We start from the raw sequence: 27,392 nt of genomic DNA, 5'->3' as shown, positions 1-27,392 counted from the left end.
GATCCGTAAGATGGATTAAATTAAATAATTTTGTTCAAATATTTTAAAAAATCATACTATATCGCATTCCTAACATTTTTACTTTGGTATTCGTATTGTAATTAAACATTTTATTCATATACGTAATAATATTGGTTAACTAATGTAACGCGTATAAAATTATATTAGTTAATTTAGGTTACCGTATAATAATCTAATCAAGTTAGGTAATCGTAGTTAATTAACGATTAGGAATCTAGGGGGATAAGGCAATTTAGCATTCCATTGCGAATTTATGAAACAAATTACAATCGTTTAAAATTGTAACTGGATGATCGTTTATCGCAAAAGAATTGTGGAATAATTCTATCATTTAAATGAGTCTTGATTCAGAGGCTTGCATCGGTGTATGTTTTACGCAAATTCACACGTATACATAGAGGTAGAAGCGCGACGGGAAGTGGTGATGGTGACGAGGATGAAGGTACCTGCGCCTTAGTTTATCTAGTTTAGTCTAGCAAGTCCAGAGTCTATAGACGACCAAACACTAATTAATTCTGTGCAAACATGCCGCGGCTCAGCGACTAAGAGATCGTTGGCTCCGATGGCTGCGCAAGAACGTTCCTCCAAGAGTGGAGGATTCGTAGAGTTCCTGCAGTTTCATTTTGGACTTGCTTTCGAGTATTTACCAGGGGAAACGTTGACCGAAAGTAATTGGCCCACATTTTCCGAGTACAGGGCTTCCGCTCTTGCTGCTTTAAGTTATTTCAGTGCACGCTTCACGATCACCGTTGCTTTTAATTTGATCTACTAGAGAGGAGGAGAATGTTCTCTTATTTCTTTTGTAGGCAGAGCGCTCCTCTTCGAATTATTCTACAGAAAATAATTTTGGTAAAGCGATGTTTTGGTAATAACGATAAAGAAATGTAACGATTTAGTCGTAGAAGCTCTATTGTGGTATTTATGTGTTTTTATTTTGATGTGAATTATTCGCTTTTATTCTATCTTTATTTTTCTCCTGTAAAACTGTTTTACTGACGGTCTAAGTACATAGCTGTTTAAATCTTTGCTAATATGAAAATAATTTGAAATAATTGTTCTTTTCTTATTGAACATTCTAAGCCTGTACCAATTATACGACTTTTTATCGCGAATTTTTATGATATACAAATTTTTGAGCATCTTCGAACATTGGTGTTTAATGGATTAAATGCACATACGTTCATAATCTGCTTATGGCTCAGCAATTAGAAACGAAATACCCGAAACTTCAAGAGACTCGACAAAAGACACAAAATGATTCTTCAAATTACTATTCCCCAAATAACTTTCGACCATCTTCGTCTTTTTACCATCTATTTTCCCAAAGCAATTTCCGAAAAGAACGACGTAATCACAGCATCGTTCCCTAGATCGAATCGCGCTGGCATGTCGTTCATTCAATCTTTGCTTCGACAGCTGCGTATCAGAGAAATAGACTTTGTAGTAGAGAAAGAAAAGCGACATCCTGTGAAAGCCACCGAAGGAAAAGCGCGAAGAGATAGAGAGAGTGCGAGTCGCGACATTTATTTCTACAGGTAACACAGAGCGTCGCCTCCACCACCACCAATTCCATCGTCGACGCCTCTGGCAGACATAGTGGCGACGTTGTAAACGAGCAAAGTTTCGAACCCAATATGCTGTCTCCGCGCTCCGGAGAGCCCATATTCAACCTGTCAAGGTGCTTGGTGCACGTGCGTCCGCGTCTCGCTTCCCGGCATGCCAGACGGGCAAACCGGGACAAACTTTCGAACTGGCACAGACCGTCTGGCACCCTACCACCTACTGCCGGCGAACCCGCGAATTCTCAATATGTTATTGTACTAGCGGCACCGTTTTATCTGTGGATGCCTCTCCCAACTGGCAACGAATGAACGAACGACCGACTGTTGTCGGTGTCTGGCGCTTTCTCGCTTTCTCTCTCTCTCTCTTTCTCTCTTTCTCTCTGTGTTTCTAGCCTCGCAATTTTGCTTCCTCCTCGTCCCGAACCGGGTGGCCTGGAAGTTCAAAGGTGCATATGCACCACGCTGCGTCGATTCCGGCCGAGATGTCTCCTTTCTCTCGTTGGAAATCGTCGGCGCCGGTCGTGTATTGCACCGCTGCGCTGGTGGCCTGACTTCCTCGCCGACACGGAAACCAGCGGAAACAGCCCTGGTCATCGGCGTGATCTTGCGCGATCGAATTTGCTCGCTCGGGAATGAAATTTACTTTCGGGCATTTGGATCGCATCGGTGAAATTCCATGCTTGAGAGATGGGAGAAAGGTTTTATTTTTTTTTTTCTTTTTTTTGTTAAAGCGCTAAATTTTGTGTAGAATATAAAATAGATATGGAAATGTAATTAATACTTTCTAATTGCCTGTCTTTTATCTTTTCGTACGATGATCGATATTTATTAAATGTTACGATCATTTCGTACGTCGATATACTGTGGATTTGAGAGAGCATTTTTAAAAGCTTCATCAGTGCTAGATATCGTAATAGAAGCTGTTATCTGTAATAGAATAGGAATTGAATAAGATTGCGGAAGGAAAACGCGTGGGTAGGAAAAATGGGTAACAGGCGTGAACATCATCGACGCGGCGACGAGTTTGCATCGTCTAATAGGAAATCACGGTACATTGCCTCCGCTCGCCTGTGTCATTCATCTAGCCAGCTTGGCCTATTTCCCTATTTTCCACCCTTTTAGTTCCCGCTTTGTCTCCGCGCATCAGTTTTCGCGTTTCGTTGCCAGGAGTTCCATGCTTTATTGTCTACTTTACAGCTCTTTTTGGACCAGACTACTATTATATATATATATTTCCATAGCTAACACCGAAACCTCGGATAAGATCATCTTTCTGTTGCATATATTTGAACAGAGCTACTGACGAATTGTCAGAACAAATTATAGTAGTTGTAACATAAAAAATTATAAAAAATTTAGAATTTAAAAAAGTTACAAAAAGGTTACGGATTAAAAAGTTTCTTTTTCCTATAAAAATTAAAGCATCTCAAGAATAGTTACAGAAATCAATTACGCAATATAAAGATTTAAAATCATGAAATCCCTAGAAAATCTAAAGTAGTTGAAAGATACGTTTCTAATTAATATTTAATTATTATTCGTTTGGGATTGGTTGAATTATTTCGAATCTCACGGCTGGTGTCGTCAAGACCTGGCTAAAGCAATGATTCACACAGATAAAACAAAGAGTTTTCTCATAAAGTAAGTATGATATCTGGGTCGCGACATTAGAGCAACGATCGATCGGACTCGATGGAAATAATTCAATGATCGAACATTGTTCGGTTCACTTGGCTGTCTATAGCTTATATTACGAGCCGCTTCTCCGTTCAGCCATCGATTTATGTCTGTCTGCATCGTACATAAGAAAACGGTCGCGCTGTTCCATCGTCCAACAGACATTTTTAATCCATTTTTAATAAGTAATCCGGGTATCATTGTCTCGTCCATCTGTTCATCGTGAGCAGCTGTGATAAGTTTAGACTTGAACGATCGATGGCCCACGTATTATACTGTCTCTTCTTTAAAAGATCGAATCGAGACGATTGCTCGTGTGGCATCTTGTCATCTTGCAACGAGATCAGTAAGGAATTAATAACATTAAAAGTTCTACTTTCTTTTTAGTAAGAAAAGATAGCGAGATACTTAATCGTAATAAAAATATTTAATAAGACAGAAAGATAACGTGATACATTTGTTGACCCTTAACTATTTCTGTAGTATATCCTAGTTAGATTTTGTATGTTCAAGTTTTATAATAAATAGAGAAAAACAAAAGGTTTTTAAGGATGTAAATTTCGATATAATTTTATAAACATTTACTGCTCAACACAATTAGAGACTTTTTCTTTCTCTGTTTTCGTCCATAGTAACTACTCTCCTCTTATTTTGAACGTTTTATATTGACACATTTTCTAAAATTTATATAACTCTAAGGGGTTGCACATACGAGATTGATTAAAATTCTATGAAAATGTTTAAATTATCCATATGTAAAAATTCCATTGATAGGTGTACTTTTAATAGGTAGTACGATATGAATAATTATCCTCGGTCCAGTTGCGGTTTAATTATCGCCAATTAAATCTTGTCGTACCTGTCCGCTACAAAAGCAAATGCTTCATTAATTCATTCAGAACCAACGTTGCGTTAACATAATATTCACAATTTTTTTTTCAGTCAGGTTGTATCAACGAATTTTGCCTTCTAACATCGTAATTATAAAAGAAAATCTCATTGATCTACCTAATATTCTTATCATCGTTATTTCTTCATTCGCCTAGTTTCTACGATCTTACGAAGTTCCAAGAAATTAGCAAATAAATTACCTAAATTACATAAAAATTCGGCCGATCTTGAAAGTGAGCAAAAGAACGGAAACTAATGGTGCAAGATTATAGCAGGTGGACTCGTCTATCGAGAGTAATAAAAGGCACGCGACGCGGCGTTACATAAAGGTTAGGTAACCGTTCAAAATTCACCAGGCGATGACTCAACGATGAGCCAACAGAAAAACTAATTCCGTTCCGAGATAACATTTCGGGCCGGGGAGATTAATCATCTTCGTGACATAAATCAGGTAAAATATATATTCGCGATGGTTCCATTGGCTATGACGGAGGAGGGATGAAAAGAGATGGAGACGAAAGAGGAAAGGTCGTCGTGGTGTTCGTCTTTTGCGAGCAGCGAGAGGAGAGAACGGACGAGCGAGCGCCAGTTATAATATATATAAGTGGTCTAGACAGGCCAGACGGATGCATCATCGCCATCATCGTCGAGCGAGAAAGCGAAACTCGAGTCGAGCCGTTTTGCTCCTGAACGTCTCGCGAGCTCGTCAATCGAGTAACGAGCGCTCATTTTACGCGCACGATAACGCGTCTGTCGCTCGATCATGATCCGTTCTCGTCTTTCCTCCGACGATCCTCCCTGTATACCTCCTTTTCGCGAATTTCTACTACCATCTTCGTCCTTTTCTTGCTTCCTTCGAGGAATCGAGTACGAGACACGTTGGCGAGAATGGTACAAGCAGAAAATTTCCATAGTAGAAATTCTTGTTGTTAAATGTTGGCTAAAGTACCGCAAGAATGTGATATTTTTAATAGTTTGGGAAAGAGATCGTGTGAATTAAATATTTTTAGAATGTTTTCTGTATAAATAGCTGGGGAACAGGATGATGCGTTGAGGTTTTAATAGAGCGAGGATTCACAGTCCTATTCCCTTTTATATAAGATCGATGTTGCATATCTATTAGTAGAGTAGTAAATAAGTAACTGCTAAAAATCTTGGTGGTGAAATAGTCTATAAAGATAATTGCAACTAAAAATAATTACGACTCGCAGGGAACACCGTGCAACCCCTTTGATGCTCTTCCTTGATGATCGGTGAACTACAGTTGGAGAATCTGAATGGCGCTTTTATTTTCTTGGAAAGTTTAATCACCTAAAAAATTTCTGTACCATGTTGTAATTAACGATTTTGAAGAGTTGGTTACAAGTTTTTTCTTATGTATCACGTTTACGTAAGTCTAATTTTACACCGACTGGAAATTAATTCAATGTATGCTTTGAAAAAATTGATCAGTAATTAAAGCGGTATTTTTGCGGTAAGAAAATCGTAAAAATCAATACAGCGACTGAGTATTAATCAAAGCCGTGTTAATTATTATATTTCACTATACCTTAGTTTACCGTTTCTTTAATGAGTTATTTCTGCGACTTGGTGAATTCCACGTAGGCGAAAGTAAGAACACTCGACTCTGTTAAAGCCTAAAAACCATTCGTCTGTATTGCATTTTGCAGCTGCTTCAAACTTATAAACGAGGTTCTTTTAAGTTACAGCGAGTAGGCAAAGAAACTTTATGAAATGGATCTTGAGATTTTTCGAGGCGCTTGACTTTCTGTGAAACGACTCCGAGATTCCTTGTAATTTCTAGTGGTTAATATTTAATAAGATAAATTCAATTCCCATCGTTCTACTAAACCTTTCCCTTTAGCGATTTTTGATTATTACTCCTTGATTCGCTTATATAGTCGCTGTATAAATAGAAATCATAAATTCAATACAATTATACAAAAATTCTTATTATGTCTGTTTCATCAGATCAGTTTCCATTTCGAATACCAACCATTCTGAACCATCGTAAGAAATTTAACATGTCCCACTTTCAATCTAAAATTTTATCTATGTATATTCTCAATTAATAATTCGAAGCATTTAGAGCTAGTGACTACCGTAAGAAAATAAAATTTTATTTCTCAGAAAAATGTATGAAAATGTTTGTCCCGACTAGAAAGGCAATAGATGCTCCTTTTAATGAAACTGTATATATAGCAAATTTATCTTTATCTCTCTTGTTTATATTGTATCTCAAACTGACAAATTTTCCTCTGATACTTTTATCGTCTTTCTCTGGTCTTATTTTTCAATTTTATTATCATTTCATTCGTCTCCGGCTTTGAGGCACTTTTCTTAGATATTTTTATCTTCAGCCAGATCGGACTTTGTTTTCGTGCTGAAATCCTTTCGTCGTATTTTCTTTCTACGCTCTTTCCATTCTTTCATTTTCGTCTCTTTTCCTTTCAACCAAGTAAGTCAAGTGTCGACGAAGCTAGATAGGGCCTCATTTACAAGCCAGACGGGGGAGGCCACTTGCCCTAAATACGCGTCAAGAGAGGGTATTCTGCCCAGTGGTTGCGACTCGAAACTTAAAATAACCCTTCCCTCGATAACACCCGTCGCTGAATAATCTTTCGTTTCTCCGTTCTTCGATCTCGTTTCTTCTTTACATTTATACTACAGAGATGACGCGAATAAAGCATAGCAAACAATCTACAATTAAGTAAATAGTCAGTTGTGTTTGGTGCTTAAATAAGTAGTAGAATTGACCTCTATGGTTTGATTAAATTTTACTTTCTTTCTAAACATTTTATGATACACATATCGTAGACGGAAATTCAATGAACGTGGTGATATTTTGCATCACATAGAGGCTGTCCTTGTATCTTTAATATTAAAAAAATAGCCAGCAACTACAGTTAAACTACGGTAAATAATCTATAGTATCCAACCGTAACGTCCGCTTGCTATAATTAAACGATAGGATAAGGAAGAAGAAAAAAATAAAAACGCATTTATGTAAAACAGCGTATGAAACATTATGTGGGAACAATTATCTGCTTATCTCGTATTCATTTATGTTGTTTGCTTGCAGGTACCTTTGACGAATAATCCGAGCAAAACCGGTCTCGGCGCGACCAGCGAATTTCCTACAATCGAGCTAGATTCTACGACGGAAAAGAAGCAGGCGCTGTGGCGAAAGACCCAGCAACGTTACAAAGAAATAACCGACCATGCGAAATAATTGCACCGTGAACGTTTGTCGGGAAAAACGCTTGATTTGCATTGCACGCGCTTTTTCATCGTCTGTCACGGTAAGCGAAGACAATTACGTTCGACCGTAAAAATTCTCATCACCGTCATGTGAAACACGGAATCCCGAAAAATTCTAACGCTCATTGCTAGACGATTTTTGAATCGTATATACATAGAAACAAAAATAGAAACAAAAATAGAAAATCGAGTGGAAAATAGAAACAAAAGTGTAAAGTATAAATAAGAATATGTTAAGTTGTTAATGTTACATATGAATTTCTCATACATCGATTTATAATTTTTCTCTAGTATGAATTACAAATATTTTTGTAATAAAGAATATTTCTCCTAATATGTTTGCGTGTGTTATGAGTTAGTGGTTATTGAAATATTATTAAAAATTGTCATGTTCCTGTTAGAATATGAGAAAATGATCTCAATTTAAGGATTAATATATATAACAAGAATTATCAATTGTATTGGTTTTTTTATTTATTGATATCCGCTCCGTTATTATTATATTTTTCTAATTAGACGACATATTTATTATTTCATATCTTCTAATCCTCTATCCTAATTTACTTTTTCATGATACTCCTTATTCTTCTCTTTTTGCAACAAATACGATAGCTACATGTATCTTATATTCCCGTATCTGAATCCACCCTTTTTCTTTTCACGAACAATTTTTATTCATGCAATTGTGCAATCACCGCTTCAGTTTTATTACATTGAAACTGGAAATCTCGTTACAACGATAAGGAAATTTCAAAGAGTTTCGTATACGATACATAATATATCTATTCTAAAAAAATTTCTATGCTAAGTATCCGAATACTTTCGTAAGCCACTGTATGAACAATTTTAACGATTCAAAGTTTCCGTCAATCACACAACGGTCCTATTTTTTACCATCATTAAGCTGCTAATATCACCATGAAAAGTAACGAGGGAAACGATGGGGAACAGAGGAAATAATTGCATCTCGCATCGAAAACGCGTACGGATTCGTTGCAATTGAAGCAAAGAGAGTCTTAGACCGTTCATTTCATCCAAGACACGGTTCGTTTCTCTGGACACTCCGGTGCACCGGCGATATTTATAAAGCAAACTTCACGGTGCAAAGACCTCGGCGCAAGTGTACCGAGCCGAGCCGTAAGTTTAGGCCAAGCCCTTAACTCCTTCGGCACATCGTGCGGTTTTCATAATAAACTACTTCCAGCGACGCTCGATCTCCATTATTTTTACGGCGCGCCTCGTGGCCACGACGTTTGTCACGATTTCCAGGCGGTTCGCGACCGGAACCACGACGCTTGCAACTCCGTTTTCTGATCGGTCTATTAAAATTTCTGCATGATTTAAACGCGTTCCCTATACGTGTTTCTAACGGTTTTTTTTTTGTTACGAGTTTTGCCACACGACACTTATTTCTTCGATATATTTGAATTAACATATTCGCGATCAATTTCACAAATAGTCGTCTACATGTAAATAAGGAAATGGTTAAGTTTCATTCATTTTTATTGCATCTTGTTATTTCTATGGAAATGGAAAGACTCGAGATTCAGATTCAGAAAATCGCATGGAATGCGATGTACAATAAGTTTTTACGTTTACTGTTTCAATTAATAGAAAATATTAGATGAACAGAAATTTTAATTATTAAATTGGACACGTATCGTATGTTTCCTTCTTATCCCAAATACGTGTTATTAAATATGATGAACTTTACGGTGCACTTATACACAGTTCTTTATAGTCTTCAATGAGAGACATTTGTCAAACAGTTTATGTTTCTACATGATTGTATTTAATAAGTTGAATTACTATCTGAAGTTAAGGAAAGTTCAACAGGAAGATCAGTGGAAGGTTCGGTAGAACAACGAGACTGCGGCTCTGTTGCGAAGACAGTAAGACGTCATTCGTTTTATGTTATTCACTTTGTGTCGCTCGTTTTGATCGTTTTGCGGTGCTATTGTTGTCTGCCTCCATCAGTAGACGGACATTCATATTCGTTAGAAGTATTTACGGTGACTCGTTTGATTTAAGTATATCGATGATTATTTTAACATTGTTTGACTTCATAAATTTTGTCTATTGCAGCATTTCTATTACTGTTCTATCGCCTTTCATCAATATATATCGTTATAAATCAGCTATTTTCTCTCTAAAATAAATACGAAGTGCTTACACCAGGAGAACTAAAACTTTGAAAATGATTGCAATTGTTACCCAACAAAAATCCAATGTTCGTTCCAAAACATGTTGCATATTTAATTATAAAGCCAAATGAAAGAACAGTTCTCTGCTATTAGATGCATTAAGTTTTAAAATTCAAGAAACGTACGACATCATTTTTCTCTCTATGATTTTCATCCATCGCGTGTCTCTGTTTCACGCAATTCAACAAAATGTTCATTTCTCCTCTTCTTCGAATTATACTCTCCTCTTCGACCGTAGCTTTATCTCGAATTAACGAACGCAACGTCATGTTGCGACCATTTTCACAGAGACGCTCGTAAACGGGTTCAACCATGAGCAGAGGGACGTCGTAAAACACGGAGACAAGTGGCAGGAAACATGGCGGTGACAAGCGAAGACAACGAATTAGTCTCTTTAATTATCGAACTCGACACGACTTCACGCTTATATTCGTCCTTTTTGCTAAAATAGTTTCCGCTAAGACACGGGACAGTTGGTTATCGATGGAGAGGATCAGCAGCCCGGATTAGGGGAGAACTTACGAGCACGTGAAAGTGCATCTTATACATCTTACGCGAGACATGCTTGTTCAGATTATTTCTTGCAGTTCACGTCGCTTTAGACTCTAAACAAAGAATGACAAGCATATGTGTTTCGCTAGTTGTGAATTCTTCGTTTTATTTCTCAGAAACTGCTCTTCAGCCCTCTAATTGCATCGTGCTTTTCTACGAGCTTTCATATGTTTTCTTGCACTGAAACGAGCCACGTGATTCCTTCGTGAGATTAGACGAGATACAAAGTGAACGTTGTTAACCCTTTTACGGTCCAAGTCGCATTCGATGTTTTATCCCAATTGATTCGTTCTCGATGAGTCACTTTTAATGTACTCGGATTTTCATGGATTCGTAAATAGCGATATCCGTGTTAGCGTATCAACAGGAATTTGTTAATTGCTCGATAGGGACGAAAAAGAAGAAATTTTTTAAATTATATTAGAATATCGAGTTGTTTGCTAGCGTTCGCTAGTCTGACATTTCTTGCAATATTCCCGATTTACGAGAGAAAATGAAACAAAGAATAATAGGTATATTTTGCCGATTAAATGAAATCTTAGTGGAACAAATGTTTCCTACATATATTGATAGTGGAAGATCAGCGATTCATTCAGAAGAGCATGGCAAAGAACCGCAAGGGGTTAATAGTCCTTCAGCTGGGTGTTTAAATAATTTACAGATATAGGACATGGTTGGTTCGATCGTTAGACTGGCAATTAGCGAGGAAGAATTCATTGCTGGCCTGGATAGCTCAATTGGTTAGATCGATCATTGGACCATAAAAGATCTCTGCTCGTGTCCTGCTTCGGTAAATCTAATCGGTCGATTCTATCCGTTTCTATAATTTTAAATAATGATTTTTCATTCCTACGATTCAATTATTAACGCCGAATATTTTTTCGGTGCTGCTTGGCTCTGGCGAAGTGTGTATATTAAAAATAGTATTTTTCAACATTAGACTAAGGTTGAAAGAAATTATCGATGGCCTGGATAGCTCAATTGGTTAAAACAGTCGATCGTTGAAGAAAGGTCCGGAGTCAAGTCTTGGTTGAACTGATTCAGCAAATCCAATCAGTTGATTCTTTCCCTGCTTACAATGTTCAAAGGTCTAAAGTCGAATTAATTCAGTTCATAATGGCGATTATCAAACCATAAAAATGATTGCAATTTCGTTTACAACATAGAAATATAGTTGGATACTTATATAGTAGTACTAATACGGTGTATTCGTGTTTCTACTTTCTTCCATTTAAATAGTTTTCCAATAACAGCAGTTCTTCGTATCACAAGTTTCTTATTATAAACTTATATTAAATTTATGTTTAAATGTAACTTTATAGTACAGTTTAATTTATGTTTAACAAATTTTAGGACGCGTTCTTTAAGTCAAATGAGTAAGCTTTTTATTCGTTTAATTAGAGTTTCAGTGGTTAGAAGGGGTTGTAATTAAGGAATCGAGTTTCTTCGAGCGAAGGCAAACCACCGTAATAATTAGATCTATGCAAGCAATAAGCACGAACTGTTTCGTGAAATGAAGTTCTACGGAAGACAGTTCGAGCAACTGGACTTGATCGTATTTCTCCTGGTCACACACATGTACACACTCGCCTTTTCCGGTTTTCTGGTTATTCAGTGATTCATGGTTGTGAATAAGGATATATGTTTCGAGCTTACGGCTATTAGGATGATTACATATGACAAGCAAGGAATCGAGTTTACCTAGAACTCATTTTTGATTTGAGAAAAAATGTATTTCATTAAAAAATATATCTACACGTTACCTTACGTTATATCAATATTTTATTTCACAAATAAGATTGGCATGGTAAAATAATAAAATTTCTGTAAATTATAATAATTATTTAAAATACTTACTCGTACTTATTTGATTTTTAAGATGTCTGTTCTTCCAACCCTGGAATATTATAGCTAGAATTTTCCTTATTTACGTATCTACTGTACGATTGCGCCATTTATCACATGATTTTAACGTATCTCGAACATATAAGCTTATTTTATATAAACTTCAAATAGCAGCTAATTATATGATTGTAAATTCAAAATTGATCCTCGATAGTTAATACAATTCGTACACTCTCTTGGAATACGTATCATACTGACACGTGTAAGCCTTAAATGCTTCGCATTTTTTAAAACTCAAAATATGCCGTGCTCTTTGAACTAAGAAGTCACTTAAAACCAATCAATTATTCCCAACATTGTAAATCCCGTGAACACCATGTAACCGCAGGACAGCAACGAGAACATCCGGACAACGACGGAAAATAAAGGAAGCACTGTCACGTATACAGGGTGTTTGGTCAAAACTATGTGTATTTTACCAAATAAAATTCTAGGATTTTAAGAAATAGTATTTCATACATATAAAATAGCAAGAATTTGCAATATTGGATATTTTACTATTACATATATAATTTAATTATTACATCGTAATTAATCAGACTTCTCTTTCTAGAACTTCTACTCGACTAAAGACATTTCAAATTCTAAATAATAATTTCTCACGCGGCTAAAATATTCAATCAAATTCACGATATATTACCTCTCTGCTAAAAACCTGATTCTCTCAAAGATTCTAAAATTCTTATCGAAATCTATGATTGCAATAATAACCATTTCCATCTACACAAACTAATAAAGAGAATCCAAACGAATAAGTGAGAAGATAGGACGCAACGTTTAATCAAACGTGCCGTGCGCTTTTGGCGTTAAATTAACGTCGCAAATCGTCTCAACGTACCATAACATCAACTTCTCCGTTGCTCGTACTTTCCTCTCGTTCGTATCATCTAAATCCTATAACCGTTGCGTGACGTTACGTTTCCACCGATTCCAAGAACGGAAGAAACATTTCAATTTAATAAAGCTGGCAATAATGCGGGGGCGGTGGATTTGAGGCTTAAGCTAACTGGCGCATAGAAGCTCGTAAGAGTGAATTACCGGCGCTCGTGATTCATTGGAGGATCCACGTTGTATTAATCGAAATCCCGTTCGCGCGAACCTGTCACCAGCCAACCCCTCGCCGCGTCACATCTTTTCCATGGAAGCTCCCGCGAATTTACGAGGTGCACACAGGCCCACAAATCTGCGGTAATAACCGTGCGTACGCATCAGCCGCGTATATCCATCAGTCGCTCGATACAGTGTCTTGATAAGTTGATGGCTCACGCGTTGCTCGTGTTGCTCGTCGGAGCAACAGCCGACTTTTCGGCCAACTACGAGCGTGTAATACGCGCTTCCGTGTATCGACAGGGCCTAAGGGCTAACGTTTTCACGTAATATTCCAAATTATAGTTGCTGTTATCGTTATAATATCAGGCTGTATTCTTCTTTGTGCATATTCTTATTTGTCATAGTTTAATATTGCAGCGTCTTATTTTAGTTTTCTGGCGTTTAAAGTTATGTTTCACAGCATTGAAAATAATTTCAAAATTCTATCGTCCTAATAACTAATCGTAAAATTCTTTTGACCAAATTTCTCGTTAATCTGAAGTAGCTCGTAGTTCGATGATCTGTGAATAATAATCGACTTGATAACGTTGTCGATATTATAATCGACGTAAGTATATTCCTCTTGAGAAAACAGTTTTTAAGTTGCTAATCTTAACACGTAAAGGAGATACTTGACAAAAAGGAATTGAATCGTGCCACTGAAATAGTTTTAGATACGTATTATGAAATTTTCTATCGTTAGGAAGGATATTAACGAATGTTTTATGCCCTAAATACGTACTTTACTCTATAGTTAAATGTTATAGCTTAAATGTTATATTGGTCTATAATTAAATATATTTGCAATGCAAATATCGTATCGAAACGTAAGCGTAACTTGCACGAATTGACGTAATACTCCATCGATATGGCTGTGCCTTATAAAATTGTTAGTAAGGCCTACCCCATAATCTTTCAATATCGAAAAATACGTGGTTCGTGTTGACAGACGTGTAGCTTGTTTCAAGTATGTTATGCAATCCTTGATTATTATGCATGGAGTTTTTTTCATTAGGTAATAAAGTTTTATTATAAAACGGGTGATTTATTCTGCTCTAGATAATGATTAAGCGCCATATTCTTTGAGGATAATTCCCAAGGCAATACCATAATTTGTGAGAGCGTATAGTATACGCGAGAATATTACTGGGTGCCTGATAATAGCATATCTACCTAGGATAATGCGAATTAAACCGTGTTACCGCTTACTCATTTTCAAGTGGAAAAATTGGGAGGTAATTGCAGTCTGTCGAAGAATTCTTTTGTGCGTGGTCTCTTTCCATTCATGCGAAATTGTAAATCATATGTAATGTAATCATCGTAACGTTATATACAATTGTGGAATATCGCAACCTTTTCTATTTCAGACAATCGGAAATTGAAATTTTCTTTGGATGGTGTTCATAAATGTCCTCTTTACGTTACTCTGAGACAATTTTTAGGTCTCTCAACATTTTTATCTCAAGATAACTCCTATTTCATTGTCTCTTCTCGCTATAATCTTCTAAAGCGGAAAAGATACTATCTCCATTTTTATAGGAAATATAAGTAAGAATTCTAAATGTTTGTCTTGTGAGTATACAAATTAACAAGGAACGAAAGGAGCGATTTGAAGATGAATTTCGAATGACTCTTTTTACGAGCGGTTGTCCTTTTTTATTCTCGAAATTCCAGAGTTACATAGCCGTCGATTCGCATTTCTCAGTACAAAGTCGTAAATTCGCCTGAAAATAAGCCGGGAACCAATTATTCGAGGAGAAAAAAATATGTTTATGGAACGATTTCTCGAAACGTATTAACGGGTGACGAATACAAATGGCCGTTTTATCATTCGTCACCGCGGCGCGAGCTCTTATTTTATTGCTCCGATATTATTTTTATGTTTCGAGATTACCTTGTAATTGGCTGTGAATCCGTTCGATTCGTTCTATTTTATCATATTCGACGACTACGTATAACAGTTTCGTCGAACGAACGAGATGAAACGTAAATTTAAGACGATGTTTTTCGAGCAGTATATATTTTATACTTACTGTCGCAAGTTTAGTGTTCTACCACTAGAAGTTCTCTAAAATATACGTTTTGAGACCCTAAACTCTAGAGAGCACTGTCAGGTAAACTTAAGGCTGGAGTACTTGGTCGAGAAGCGCATAAGAGCAATTTCACGACGTAAAGCAGAAAATCTTGTATATTTTACTCTCTTTTAGACGTGCCCTCCGGATAATTTGGCAGAAAAAACGGAATACTTTATAAAATACTTTAAGAGCATCTTGCGTGACATTCGCGTAACAAGCGTACAGGATAGAGTATATGATTAATGCGTGTAAATACATAAAATAAACGCGACTATCTTCTTCATAAAAGGTTATTTTACTAAAAATGTTCGTTTCTTAATTCCAATTGAAATTCTTTTTGCAAACAAGTAAATTATAGAAACTCAAAAAATTACTCGATCAGGATTGTTACTAAATATTATAATAGTACAAATATTATAAAAAACATTAAAAATATCTTCTATACCAATTGTACATCAGGATCGCATCATTCGTTTATAAAGAGAGTATAGAAGATTTTTTAAAGGTTATACTGTACCAAAAATATGAAATGTAGTAGCGACTCGAATATTCAGATACCAATTTCAATATTATTTTAAAAATAAAAATACACATTTTCCCACAAAACATTTTGTATTCCACTTAATGATTGCATTACCAATATCGTAATCTGTTCAGAAACATCTCCATAGGAATAGGAAATTGAAGGAACAAAACGCGATTACACCAAACTATCGTATCTTTTGCATAAAATAATCTCTAAATAAACTTCGTGGGACGTAGTAAACGATATACGCTGCGTGAAAAAAAAGATGATCCCATAATCGATGGATGGAAGTGTAGCATTGGTACGCACCATATCGGGAAGATGACGACCGATGATAAAGTCCAACAATCGTTCGCGGGATCGTTAGCATCCGCGATACACAGACAGGAACGATCGAATTCTTCAGCGAGGAATTACGCGTCCACGGAGGAAGCGATTCTCGCTTGATAGAGTCCTTGATCTCTCTTCAACGCGATAGTTGACAACGTGCACGGGACAAGAAGTCCCGTGGATCCGCGACGGGATTTCGTAAAAACGTCTAAAGAACAACCACGAAGAAAGCGGAAATAAAGAGGTGGAAAAGCACAGGAGAGTGGAACGTGAAGGGAGAAACGAGTAGAGGAAGCAAAAAGAGAAACTTAGTCACGCATACAGAAAGAGAGTGAAAGGCATTGGTATCGTATCGGTGCATCCACGGGTAGAATGATATTTTCGATGTTTGTTAAAAGTAGAAGAAAAAGCACAAGCGAACGGGACGTCTTAGGAATCTTCGAAAACGTCGCTGACTAATTTCCAAGCGGTGTTCCCTCTTCTTCACCCTCTCTCTTTAATTCTTTCTCTTTCCTCTTCTCTACGCCCCTCTTCTTTTTCTTCCTCTCTCCCCCGTCTTTTTCTCTCCCGTTCTCCTCTTGCTCTCGTGCTCGCCGCGATAAAAAGTCAATTTTATACCGGTGGGTACCCGAAGCTAATAGCGTCTACCCGCGGGGCACCGCTCGAGTGGACGCCACGAAACTATGTTTCGACGGCCGTTCGCGGACTTTATGAGCCTTATAAAAATGGCACCACGCAACCGCGCCGCAGGAGCAGGACCACGAGAGAGAAAGGGGGATCCTGAAAGAGCGGCCCCGACGACGATTCGGGGATCTCGTGGAGGACGAGCCGCGTGACTCACGGGGACGACCGTCTCGAAGCAATCTCTCGTTCAAATAGAAATCGTAGCTTTCGAGGAATCCCGTCGTCTCCCTCGCCGCGTTTCTTCTTCTGTTCTATTTCTTCTTTCTTTTTTTTTATTCCGCGGTTTTCTTTTTTATTTTACTTAGCTTTCGACAAAATCCTTGTCCATGCATTGTGTGCTTCTCAGTTGATGGTATATGTCTGATCGGGATAGTTTACCGAGGCTTGGTAGCTGTTCGGCAACAATTTTATTCATTTATCAGATGTTTCTCTTCGATTAGCAGACACTTTTCCCAATTCAACGGAGATATCGAAAGATCATAAGCCAAATCCACGATAGAACTTGAGATTGATTATCTTTTTCGAATTTTTCGAAGGATCTGATGTAACAAATTACTAAATAGAATTTTATGAAATTACAACTGATAGCATTAACGGTAGCTATAACGAGCCGACTCGTAACAAAGTAAACAGTAACATTGAAAATCGAAATCGTTCGCAAAATCGTTACGGAAAATCAGTTCGTTCCGTCATAATTTCAACGAAAATTGCTGTACATCAGCTGGAACATTTCAGAGGAAGAATGGTTCTTGAACGAAACGCGAGTCGACGAATATTTTCCACTGTTTCGATCGGAAAGCGTGCCCGGTACTCGAACTTCTGCCGGTGACCAATGTGTAACTATAGCTTTGTACGAAGCAATGAAGGGGTTTCTAAGGAAAAAGGGAACGACAGAGGAAAAGAGAGAAAAAAATATACAGCGCGAGCTGAGAGAAAAAGAAGGAAAGGGTGAAACGAAGAGAAAGAGAAAGAGGAAGAAGACGAGTGACTTCGTGAAGTCACCTGCGTACACGTTCGTAGCAGGTACTCAAATTGCATGGCAACAGCACTCGCTCAATCACTTTCTCCCCTCTCTTTCCTTTCCTTCCCTCTTGTGGCATACCTGTCCTTTTTTCCCTCTCGTAAATTCTCCCCTCGAAAGGTTTCGTGGTACGTGCAGATGCGCGCCTACTCGTGAAATCAGTCAAGGTCCTCCTGCCAACGACGAGAAGAAAGCGCCCCTAACCATTCAGGAACGTACGCAAGGGGGATGCTTCCGGATGCTTTGACTTTCCACAAATCGCAATCGCGACTCACGCGTTTTTCCTTCTTTTTTTTTTGTCCCTCTTCTTTTCCGCGGGCAAGCTCGTGGGAATGTTAGTTTTTTCTACCCTGTCGCCGATGGACACAAGTTTAAATTGTTTCGAATCCTTTAGAGAAAAAGAATAAACGAACGTTGTTAGGCGATAGCCTAATCGTTTCTGCACATTTATTGGCTAATAATTATTCCTTTCTAAGCTCAGAAATGTCCTTATTCCGCGTACGAATATATTTTCTTCAACTTTTCATTCAGTTTCTTTGGATGTAGATTAGATCAAATGAATTTGTATTTGATTATTGTTATTTTCAGATTATGTAGCTATTAATAAATAAAATATGTGTCTAATCAACAGACAGAATCAAATATATAGCTGTGTTTGTTAAGCGATCAATTAATTTCTTCGTTGAATTACTGCGATCTTTGGTGAGTATAGAGAATCAAAGGCTTCGAGTTATTAGATTCATATCAAACGTATATTCAGCTTTGTTCAAATTATTTCTTTTTTTATTTAAAATAAAATAAGAGTGAAGAGCACTCGTTATAGTAGAACACGCAATTGTTGCAATTTCTTGGTGTAAATCGGTAATAATGTTGAGAATTGTGATTATTACAAATTATTACAAAAAATGTAATTACAACGTACATTCTAATATCTAACAATTTATTTATATTTTATTTTATCTAATCGTTACAATCTGTTAAAAATATCGTTACGAATAAAAAAGATTCGCAAACGTATTGTGTATAGATAAGACTTAAGAAGCTTAACATACATCGCTGTTATTCCTTACAAAACGAAAGTTAACCAAAGAAGCCACGAGAAAGAGATTTCAACTTATTTAACGAAGGGAAACTTCACCGAATGTATTATATCACCGAAGTACGGTTCATTGAAAACGCCAGCGCAGCTGAATAATTCAACGAGGTCAATCTTCTTAAAGGATTAGCGGGCTTAGGGTGGAGTAAGGGTGCAAAGAGCAACCGATTAATCGATTATCGAAGACAATAGCGTGGATAGACTTCGTCGACGATTTCCCTCGTTTTTCTTTCTTTCCTTCCTCTATCAGAAACGACACTCAAAAGGCTCCATATAAGAACAAAAAGACAAACAACGACTCTGAATTTGCAATATCCGTGCCTATATACTTATTACGATACATACTTATTATACATTTGTATTACAGAGTTTTATAATGTGCGAACGCGACAGAAAAAATTGTGATGAGTACTTTTTTTATTATCTTAATATCACGTTATGTATAAGATTTTAATATGGCTCAGAAGGGAAAACACGCGTTTGAGTTTTAAACTAAACGTGTATTGTATTATGTATTGTAGCAATTTCTCAATCGCTTTACGATTCAAAAAAAACACTGTTCATCGTAATATCAAAACACTGAATGGCACTTATCTATCGAGAATACTAAAATATTGTTCGTCTTAAGGATTATACCTTTAGCTGATCTAACAATTTCCTTTTTTCATTTTTATATAAATATTCCATATTAGAAAATATTTCTTATTAGGTATAAAAGTGGCATTAAAATTGAAAAATACGCAGTGTGTTCTGCGTATCCTGTTTTCCCTATGATTTGCAAATATCTCAACATATGTTGGAAAATAAATATAAAATGAAATGCACAGATAGGAAAATTTAATTAAAAAGGGCAGTACAAGTGTTGAAATGTAACCAAGAGGTGTCCTAATATCTGTGGTTGCCAATGTATATCACGGCGCGTTGCGAGTTCATTTCTGCGCCCGGAAATGCATAATTGAAAGGCGAGGAGAGCATCGTAAATAACCGCACTAATTGTTTCTAGCCTCGCCAATTTCCTGCCTTCTTGCACGTCCGTTCTCCCCGTTCACGTTTGGCCTGCTGCTCCTCTTTCCTTCGTTTCTGTCTTTTTTCCCTTCTCCCTTCCCTTTTTTCTTTTCCATCGTCTTCATCTTATTCTTCTTCTTCCTCTTTTTCTTCTTCTTCTTCTTCTTCGTTGATGCTCGCAGCACGCCGAAGCCACTTCGCGTCGCTCGTGTCTCTTTTTCCCTGTGGCCTCTCTACAAAGATTAGCCTCGACTCGTATCATGCTCGTTGTCATCGTCTCGTCGCGTCGTGAACGATCGTGTTTCCAAACGCTTCACGATGATTAGGGAGTCGTTCATTTACTCACCTTCTATCGTTTAGGTAGGTTTCATGACACTGTTATAGGAAATTTACGATGTGCTGATAACTAGTTTGGTTTGTTGAATTATGCGAGATGCTCTTGTTTATTGGACGTGTTACTTATTACAATATTGGGCATTAAATTTGAACGAAGATGAAAAAAAAAAAAATATAAACGGATTAATATCATCTTAGGTTCCTGATTAACATATATTATACGTTTACGTGTATTCAATGCGTTGCGAAGAGATACACTCGCGAGATCGAATGCTAATAAGCAATAAAAGTTGATTTTACATAGAAAGGATTACTTTTAGGAGCTATGTTAATTAGACATTTATTTGCTCCTCTCGTTGAATACTATAAGTTCTTGAATATTTTTTTTTTTAAGCATCCTGTCTAAAGAAACTACATCGCTTAATAGCCAAATTTTTCACTGTAGTCGTTCTAATCTATCAAAATATAAAAATAATTGTACTTATATTTTATTCGTACGATCTATCAAACAAAAATGTAAATTCCCCTCAATGACGAAATAAAAGAGATGTTTCGTCGCTTAACTATTTTATATTTGCGCTAACTTCTTCTCTAAATTTACGTGCAATAATTTACGATTATGAACGTTGCAACGTCGAAGAAACTTTAGATCATTCGAATTCTATCACGTCGAGCAATTCGAGAATGATTGATTTTCATCGCTACTTAGAGGGGTCAAGTCGGTGGTAACAAATGACCTTCGTTTGTTCACTGTCAGCAATTTTTCGGCCACCTTTTATTGCGTGCTCGGCATCTCGTCTGGCCTTGATGTCTGTCCTAGCTGAGAGCGGAAAAGGGTGGAGAGACGAATCTCGTGTTTTCCGTATTTTTCCAAAACATCCGGTCGACTGCTGATTACGATTCCACTTATATCGATGGTTTCCTCTTGCTCGATTCATCGGGATTCTTTCATGCCCTTTTACCAAGGCGTTCATCATCGGACATTTAGAAAATGCAAGATTTTTATACTGTTTATATGATATCGATAAACTTTTGTTCAAGAAAATATACTTAAAATGTAGCGAAAGTTGATGAATATAAATGTGTGTATTATACTACACATATGTCATTAAAGTATGTTACTTTGTAATTACGTAATTTTACTGAAATTAGCTTGCTCGAAATTATTAGAAAAAGGACGTAATCGTTTGTAATATTCCATTTATAAAAACAATTTTAGAATAAAAGTCTAATGTTCGAGGTTTATACAATTTTATAAAGCTTCTACGCTGAAAACTTCCATTATTTTAACAACTTATGAAATCATTCGATATTATAATACGTTAACTAAGAAAATAATCTCTTCTTATTTCTAATCGACGGCTGAAACGCTGGTTGTAGCGGATCGACATTTGTTCAGCCGTGCCTTCTTTCGTGCCTAATGTAATTATTAAAGTTTCCTGGGATACTTGCGCTCGTTTGTATACAGACTGGTCGCCGGATGTCTAAGCTTCGCGAGACGAAACGTCGACGTAATTATAATGCGAATGTTCCGCCGCTCGAACAGATTCGAACTGTTTCTAAAACGCGTTCTACGTTCGATTTGCGAACAAACGTTGTCTCGGCTGTGCCCGTATTTCAGGAGAAGAAGAAGGATCGTTTAACGATCTTCCTGGGAAGGTGTAGTGACAAGATGTCATTATTAGGTGAAGGTGAAAACGGAAATCAACGATTAAGAGTTGTTATATTGGAATCGAGCAACGGACCGCGTTTTTACGATCCATAAACAGTGTAATTGTAACTGGTTGGTCGGACAATTAGCGTCTGCGTCTGTAAAAAATTCGTGTCGTTTCCTGCAATTCGAAATCGTTTCTCTCCCTCCTTTTTTCTTCGTTCTTGAGTCTGCCAAATGATCGAACGGGATGATGTACGTAAATAATTTTCAAGGGCTATCTGTATTTTAAAGAAATAGATTGGGTACAGGATCTATGTTATCGTGATAATTAACTTGTTAAAGAGTTTAAGATATTTCACGGTATTTGACAGTTTTTTGGCCCGAGAGATATTTGGTGACTTCTTAAACCAGTGTTCGAGGTAATCGAGTCGAAGGGGCAGAATTTGTCTAATAACGATAATTATTTCGTTAGAGAGTTTGGAAAATTTCACATTGTTTAAAAGTTTTCAGATGTGCAAGGTGTTTTAAATATGGAGATGTTAATTTTCTCCTAATATGCAGTTTAAATGATCTATAATAGTCATATGACGAAGCTTCTCAATAATTTCGACAATTTCAATGAATTCAACCGAGAAAGGAAAATTAATGCGTCGAAGATAATCATTTACCAGCTTAATTAAAAAATTCGAATTTACAAAATTTGATCATTACTTAAAATTTCTAAAACCTTAAACATATCACGTGTCCTTTTTCTTGTTACTTTGAACTAATCTACTGATGAAGATTTATGGTAATTCCGGTATTGACATCCAAATGACCTCTAATCTGAGAAGGGAGGATTTCCATGAAATTATAGCGATTAGTGTGCTAGAGAGTTTAGTTTAGAAAATGGCACCCTATTCGAAAGTTCTAGAACGTGGCTGTTTTATAGCTTGTTTTCGTTGGTCTGACGGGGCTATAATTTTCGCGTGACGATGATTAACAGTAATATCAGTATCGGCATTCGAACGAATTGATCCGACCGTGAGATTAGAGGCGTTCACGCGAATGGAAATCGGTCTTGAAAGTTACAATTGCAAAGGTAGCCTGATCTTGCTATTGCTTCCGTCATTACCGCCAACTTTTCCAGGTATTTCCAGGTACCGTTTTTCTTGCGTGAACGCCTTTAGGCGCGGTACTGAGCTATCATTTGCCTCGATTTCTTTATTCTGTTTGGCGCGAGGTAAGTAAAGCTGTCTCACGACTACAGAAATCCCGGTGAAATTTTTTATTCTGACTCATCAGCAATTTCTTGTACCTGTTCTCAGTTGTGTATTAAATTTAACGCTCCGTATAACGTTTAAATTTAATACGAAAAATTCGATTTTATTTCTGATGGCAATATTCATGCATATAGAATTTCTCATCTTAAATTTAAAGCAGTATATTCATAGGATATCTTTACCTATTTATAGCGAAGCACTTTCGCTTCGAACGTAACGCAATTGAAAAAACGTTAATCGTTTAAGAAATGCGAACAATTGCTTTTGAATATAATGACATATTATTTTCTTCCTTAATTTCACTGGAATTTCAGTCTCTTTTTTTTACCGTTTAATACATCCAATGCAGAAGACGCGAATTTACGTGTCATCGGGATTTCCTATTCTCTATAAGGCGGATGACGCCTTGTTTTAATATTTCTCACAACGTTACATCTTCCTGCCAATATTCCTCCGGTTTACAATACTCAACTCAAATACATCCGTCATACTGCGAAAAAGATAATTACAAGACGACGTTATTTTCCCATTGTCTTTCCTTTTGTCCAATTTCTCCGAGCTCGCGCATTTTTCATCGAATCAATTTCGAATGCTTAATTATCAATCGATTTCCGCATAACCTTGGAAATAACCATCAATGAAAGTGGGTCTCGGGCTGAAGTTTGGCAAGCTCTAGACGAAGAACAGACTTGGTAAAGTCGATTTACATGCGAGAACGTCTGGCATAGAAGGCAGGAGGCCGTCGCGGTCAGGAAACCGGATGGCGATCGCGGCATGCCCGTTAACTCTTGTCGAGCAACGTTGGTACCAACAAAGCGGCTAGTTCTGGCTGAATAATAACGCTGCGGCCTCGGTTCGCGTTTGTCCAGCCGCGTTTGCGCGCCTCTGATGGACGATCGTGGCGGGCCGCGTGCAGCGTAAGCGACGTAAGCCCCCGGTACGTAAGCCTAACGTAATTGAAGGCTAGGAATGCGGACGCACGCATGAGGTAGCAGCCGGTAGACAGAACGCGCAAGGGGATACGCTTTTGCCGCGCGCTCGTACCGCGTGCGTACGAGCCCACCAGAGCCCATACCTCTGAAACATTAATGCGCGTGTCCCTGTTACAGTGGAGCGTGCGTGTGCCGCGTTACACGTTAATTAAGCGGACGAAAACAACCGCCGAATGATCTCGAGGATGCTGACTTTGTCGACAACGGAACGTTAAAGTCGCGGAGTTACGGGGAAAGTCGAATCGGATTATTATTCGGATGCTGTCGTTCGAGAGAAACAACAGGTGCCGCTTCGAAGTTATCGTTGGATTGGATTAAATTATAAAGGAAATAAAGAAAAATGGTAAATACCGTTATAAAGAAACGAAGGAAGATAGAAGCTGTTTCTAAAAGGACAAAAGGTAGTCGACGAAGGTAGAATTGTTACTGTCATCGCCAAATTCATTTGCGGATGAAATTGGAACTCGGACTGTTGTTCAAATGTATGTTCCGGCTAAAGGGGAAAAAGAGGGTCGAAGAGGATTATTGTTAAATTGGATCGTGTTGTGAAAGAAATGACGGAAAATAGACGCTGTTGTGAAAAAATGGAGAAAGCCGAGTCGGTTGTCGTTGGATGGAATAAGATGTTGTTAGAGTGGATGACACTGCGAAAGAACGAAGGATAATGAATGATTGTTGAGAATGAAAGAAACAAGTTAAATCAATTATCGGTGACTATGTATTGTCATAGAAAGGACAATCGTTACGATATAATCGTTTAGGATTCCCAGAATAGAATTGATTGAATCACAATTGTTAGAGCAGAGTTGATTAGGTTAAAATTATTAGATTAGAATTGTTACGATAGAAAAATATGCTATTGCGAGTGAATGGAATTGAATCGATCATCGTTAAACTGATTGCTGTCATCGAACAAAACAAAAAGTTGCCAGCAGAATTATTCCAAGTCTTGTTTCCTGTCTACTTGTTATAATTTACAATGCGTAATTGTAATAGATAACTAGACAAGGATCGTAAGAAACGATTTCATAAGGAAGTTTGAAAACCTCCTGCTATAATAATTAGTTCTATATCATTAAAGTTTGATTACTCGTGGCTCTAGGTACTTGCTGAGAAAATTAAAACATAAATTTGATAGATAACAGAGTATGGACGTAGGTAGATAGTTTAATAGATATAGGTAGGTGTGGAAGATTAGATGCAAAGATAGGTGTGGTACATATTACGGAATTCGTGTGTATGATTAGTGATAAGATCTGAGTTAACCAGAGGAAAGGTCAGGAAGGTGTTTGGCGTGAAAGATCACTTTATAGAGTCATTATGTATTTAATAGAGAAGCATTTTTATCGAATACCTAACTACCAGTAATAACTTTAGATTGTATGTAATTTATGAAACGCGAAACCGCTATCATTTCAATCTTATTATTAACGATATTTGTCGCAAGCAAAGTTCCCGTAAAATATTCTTCAGGTATATTATCCATATAGTTATTGAATTTAAAGAAATAAATAGGAATTGGAATTCGGAGTATGTTTCGTTACTGGAGAGTCCTCGAAACATCACAACGCAATGCTTAATTTATCTGCTTGTTTTTCCAAGTCAATTTACAGTATGGATCTCCGTTTTTCAATATTACGATTACGTAAGAAAATTCCAAGCATTTGCGTAACATCTTCCCATGGTTATTCCTTCGTGCACTATACTTTCTATAATTTTACACAAACTCTCAAGAAATTAAATACTCGTAGAATGTATACCTTGATGGCGATATATATCATTTATATTAAGAAATATTGCCCGTTCGAAGGTTAAGATAATCTTATGATTATATACGACAAAATAAACAAAAGGAGAGTTAAATATATCTTTCGATTCCTCGCAAAGGACAACATACATATATCGTCTGTTACTAGGAAGATGCGACCGTGTTACATACGTATATTAATCTCGACTTTAATTGAAATGGTCAGTGGTATTAATTAGCCGAAGTAATCGACGATGTCAAGGGATATAGCTGTCGGTGTGAAATGAGTAAGCCGATGATAAGCAAAATAAGACGTCAGGCCTTTCTCTTTCCTTTTCTCTTTTCATCGTTTTCGCTCGTCCAAGAGGACGGTATATCGTTCGAAGTCGCGGAATGTGATCGCGATACGTTTATATGGGCATTGGTATCAATTAACGTTGCTACAGGTATTAATTAGCATTAACAGACGAGCGTGTATATCGCGGAATGCGTACCTCTACATGTTCTAAACACGTATTGATCGATGTTACGTTCCGAGACGATCGCACGAACCAGCATTTATCGATTATTATGGAACTTCAGGTACGTATCATTTCTCAGAACTACGGTTAAGTATAGCTTTTTTCGACAGAAAATTTTTTATGCGTTCCTGTGATAAAATTTCAACAACACAGTGGTATAGTTGTATATCCGATCTTTTTATTTCCAAATTATTCGTCAATTATTACGAAACTTGAATAAATAACGGATAAACGAATAACGTGTTGCTGATATTTTTATTATACATCTTCTTAACGCTCGATACGCTTAATTCGCAACAGATTTCTTTTACTTTAATATAATTAACAATCGTGTCATTTTCCAAACGCAAATTCAAACTCAAACTTTGACGAAACAACGCTTCGTACGCACCAATTCGGTTTAATTCGATTCGACGTAATTCAATTTAATAACTACACTCGTAAACAACAGAAACCTCAATACGATGAACATTTTCTTGGTGAATCATTTGAAGGCAATCCCACCCAAGTCGGCCAACTTCCCAAAAGGGTCACCGCTTCATTCCGTTCGATATAAATCTCTCGATTAGAGCTGACGTTCCTTCCTGTCGCGTCGTTCGTGTCTTGAACGGCTGTTCACACGACATCAACCTTCCTCGTGCCCAGTCGTACACGTGTCCTTTTTGCGTCGAAGGTGTTGGTCAATATGTAGGTTGCGCGGTTGTTAGCATCGACTAGGGCCACGCGTGTCCACGAAAGGGCCGCCCAATCTATGACAAGTGGCTCTTCCTGTTTTGCACGTTAATCTAGCGTAGGAGGAAAAGCAAACGAGGTGGATACATCAGAACAAGTATACGGAACCAACAGTCTCTGTCTCAAGTATATTGTTAAGAGCTCGTTCTATTAGTCTATTAACATTGGTGGGAGTCTCATCTTATGAAAATGAATGTTCGAGGAATCGGACGGACGATAAAACTTTTTCCTGCATGAAGATAGGCTTGT

At 37.3% G+C, this 27,392-nt stretch overlaps 1 protein-coding gene across 3 annotated transcripts in view; it reads left to right on the top strand.

Annotated features, from left to right (window-relative positions):
- Nucleotides 1–27,392, top strand: part of LOC117213602 (angiogenic factor with G patch and FHA domains 1) — a 77,656-nt gene that overhangs the window by 18,571 nt on the left and 31,693 nt on the right. For 2 of the 3 annotated variants that reach the window (XM_033459104.1, XM_033459091.1), the window contains exon 9: nucleotides 7,234–7,516. In XM_033459104.1, coding sequence (XP_033314995.1) covers nucleotides 7,234–7,383 — 150 coding nt within the window. In that variant the 3' untranslated portion in view covers nucleotides 7,384–7,516. Of the gene's footprint in view, nucleotides 1–7,233; nucleotides 7,517–27,392 lie in introns of those variants that run through there. The other variant, XR_004488691.1, reaches the window with a different exon arrangement.

The sequence above is a fragment of the Bombus bifarius genome, unplaced genomic scaffold, assembly GCF_011952205.1.
Source record: "Bombus bifarius isolate JDL3187 unplaced genomic scaffold, Bbif_JDL3187 scf7180000007970, whole genome shotgun sequence".
Taxonomy (NCBI): Eukaryota; Metazoa; Arthropoda; class Insecta; order Hymenoptera; family Apidae; genus Bombus; species Bombus bifarius.
The sequence above is the reverse complement of the archived record's forward strand: the minus strand, read 5'-3'. Positions and strand labels throughout refer to the sequence as shown.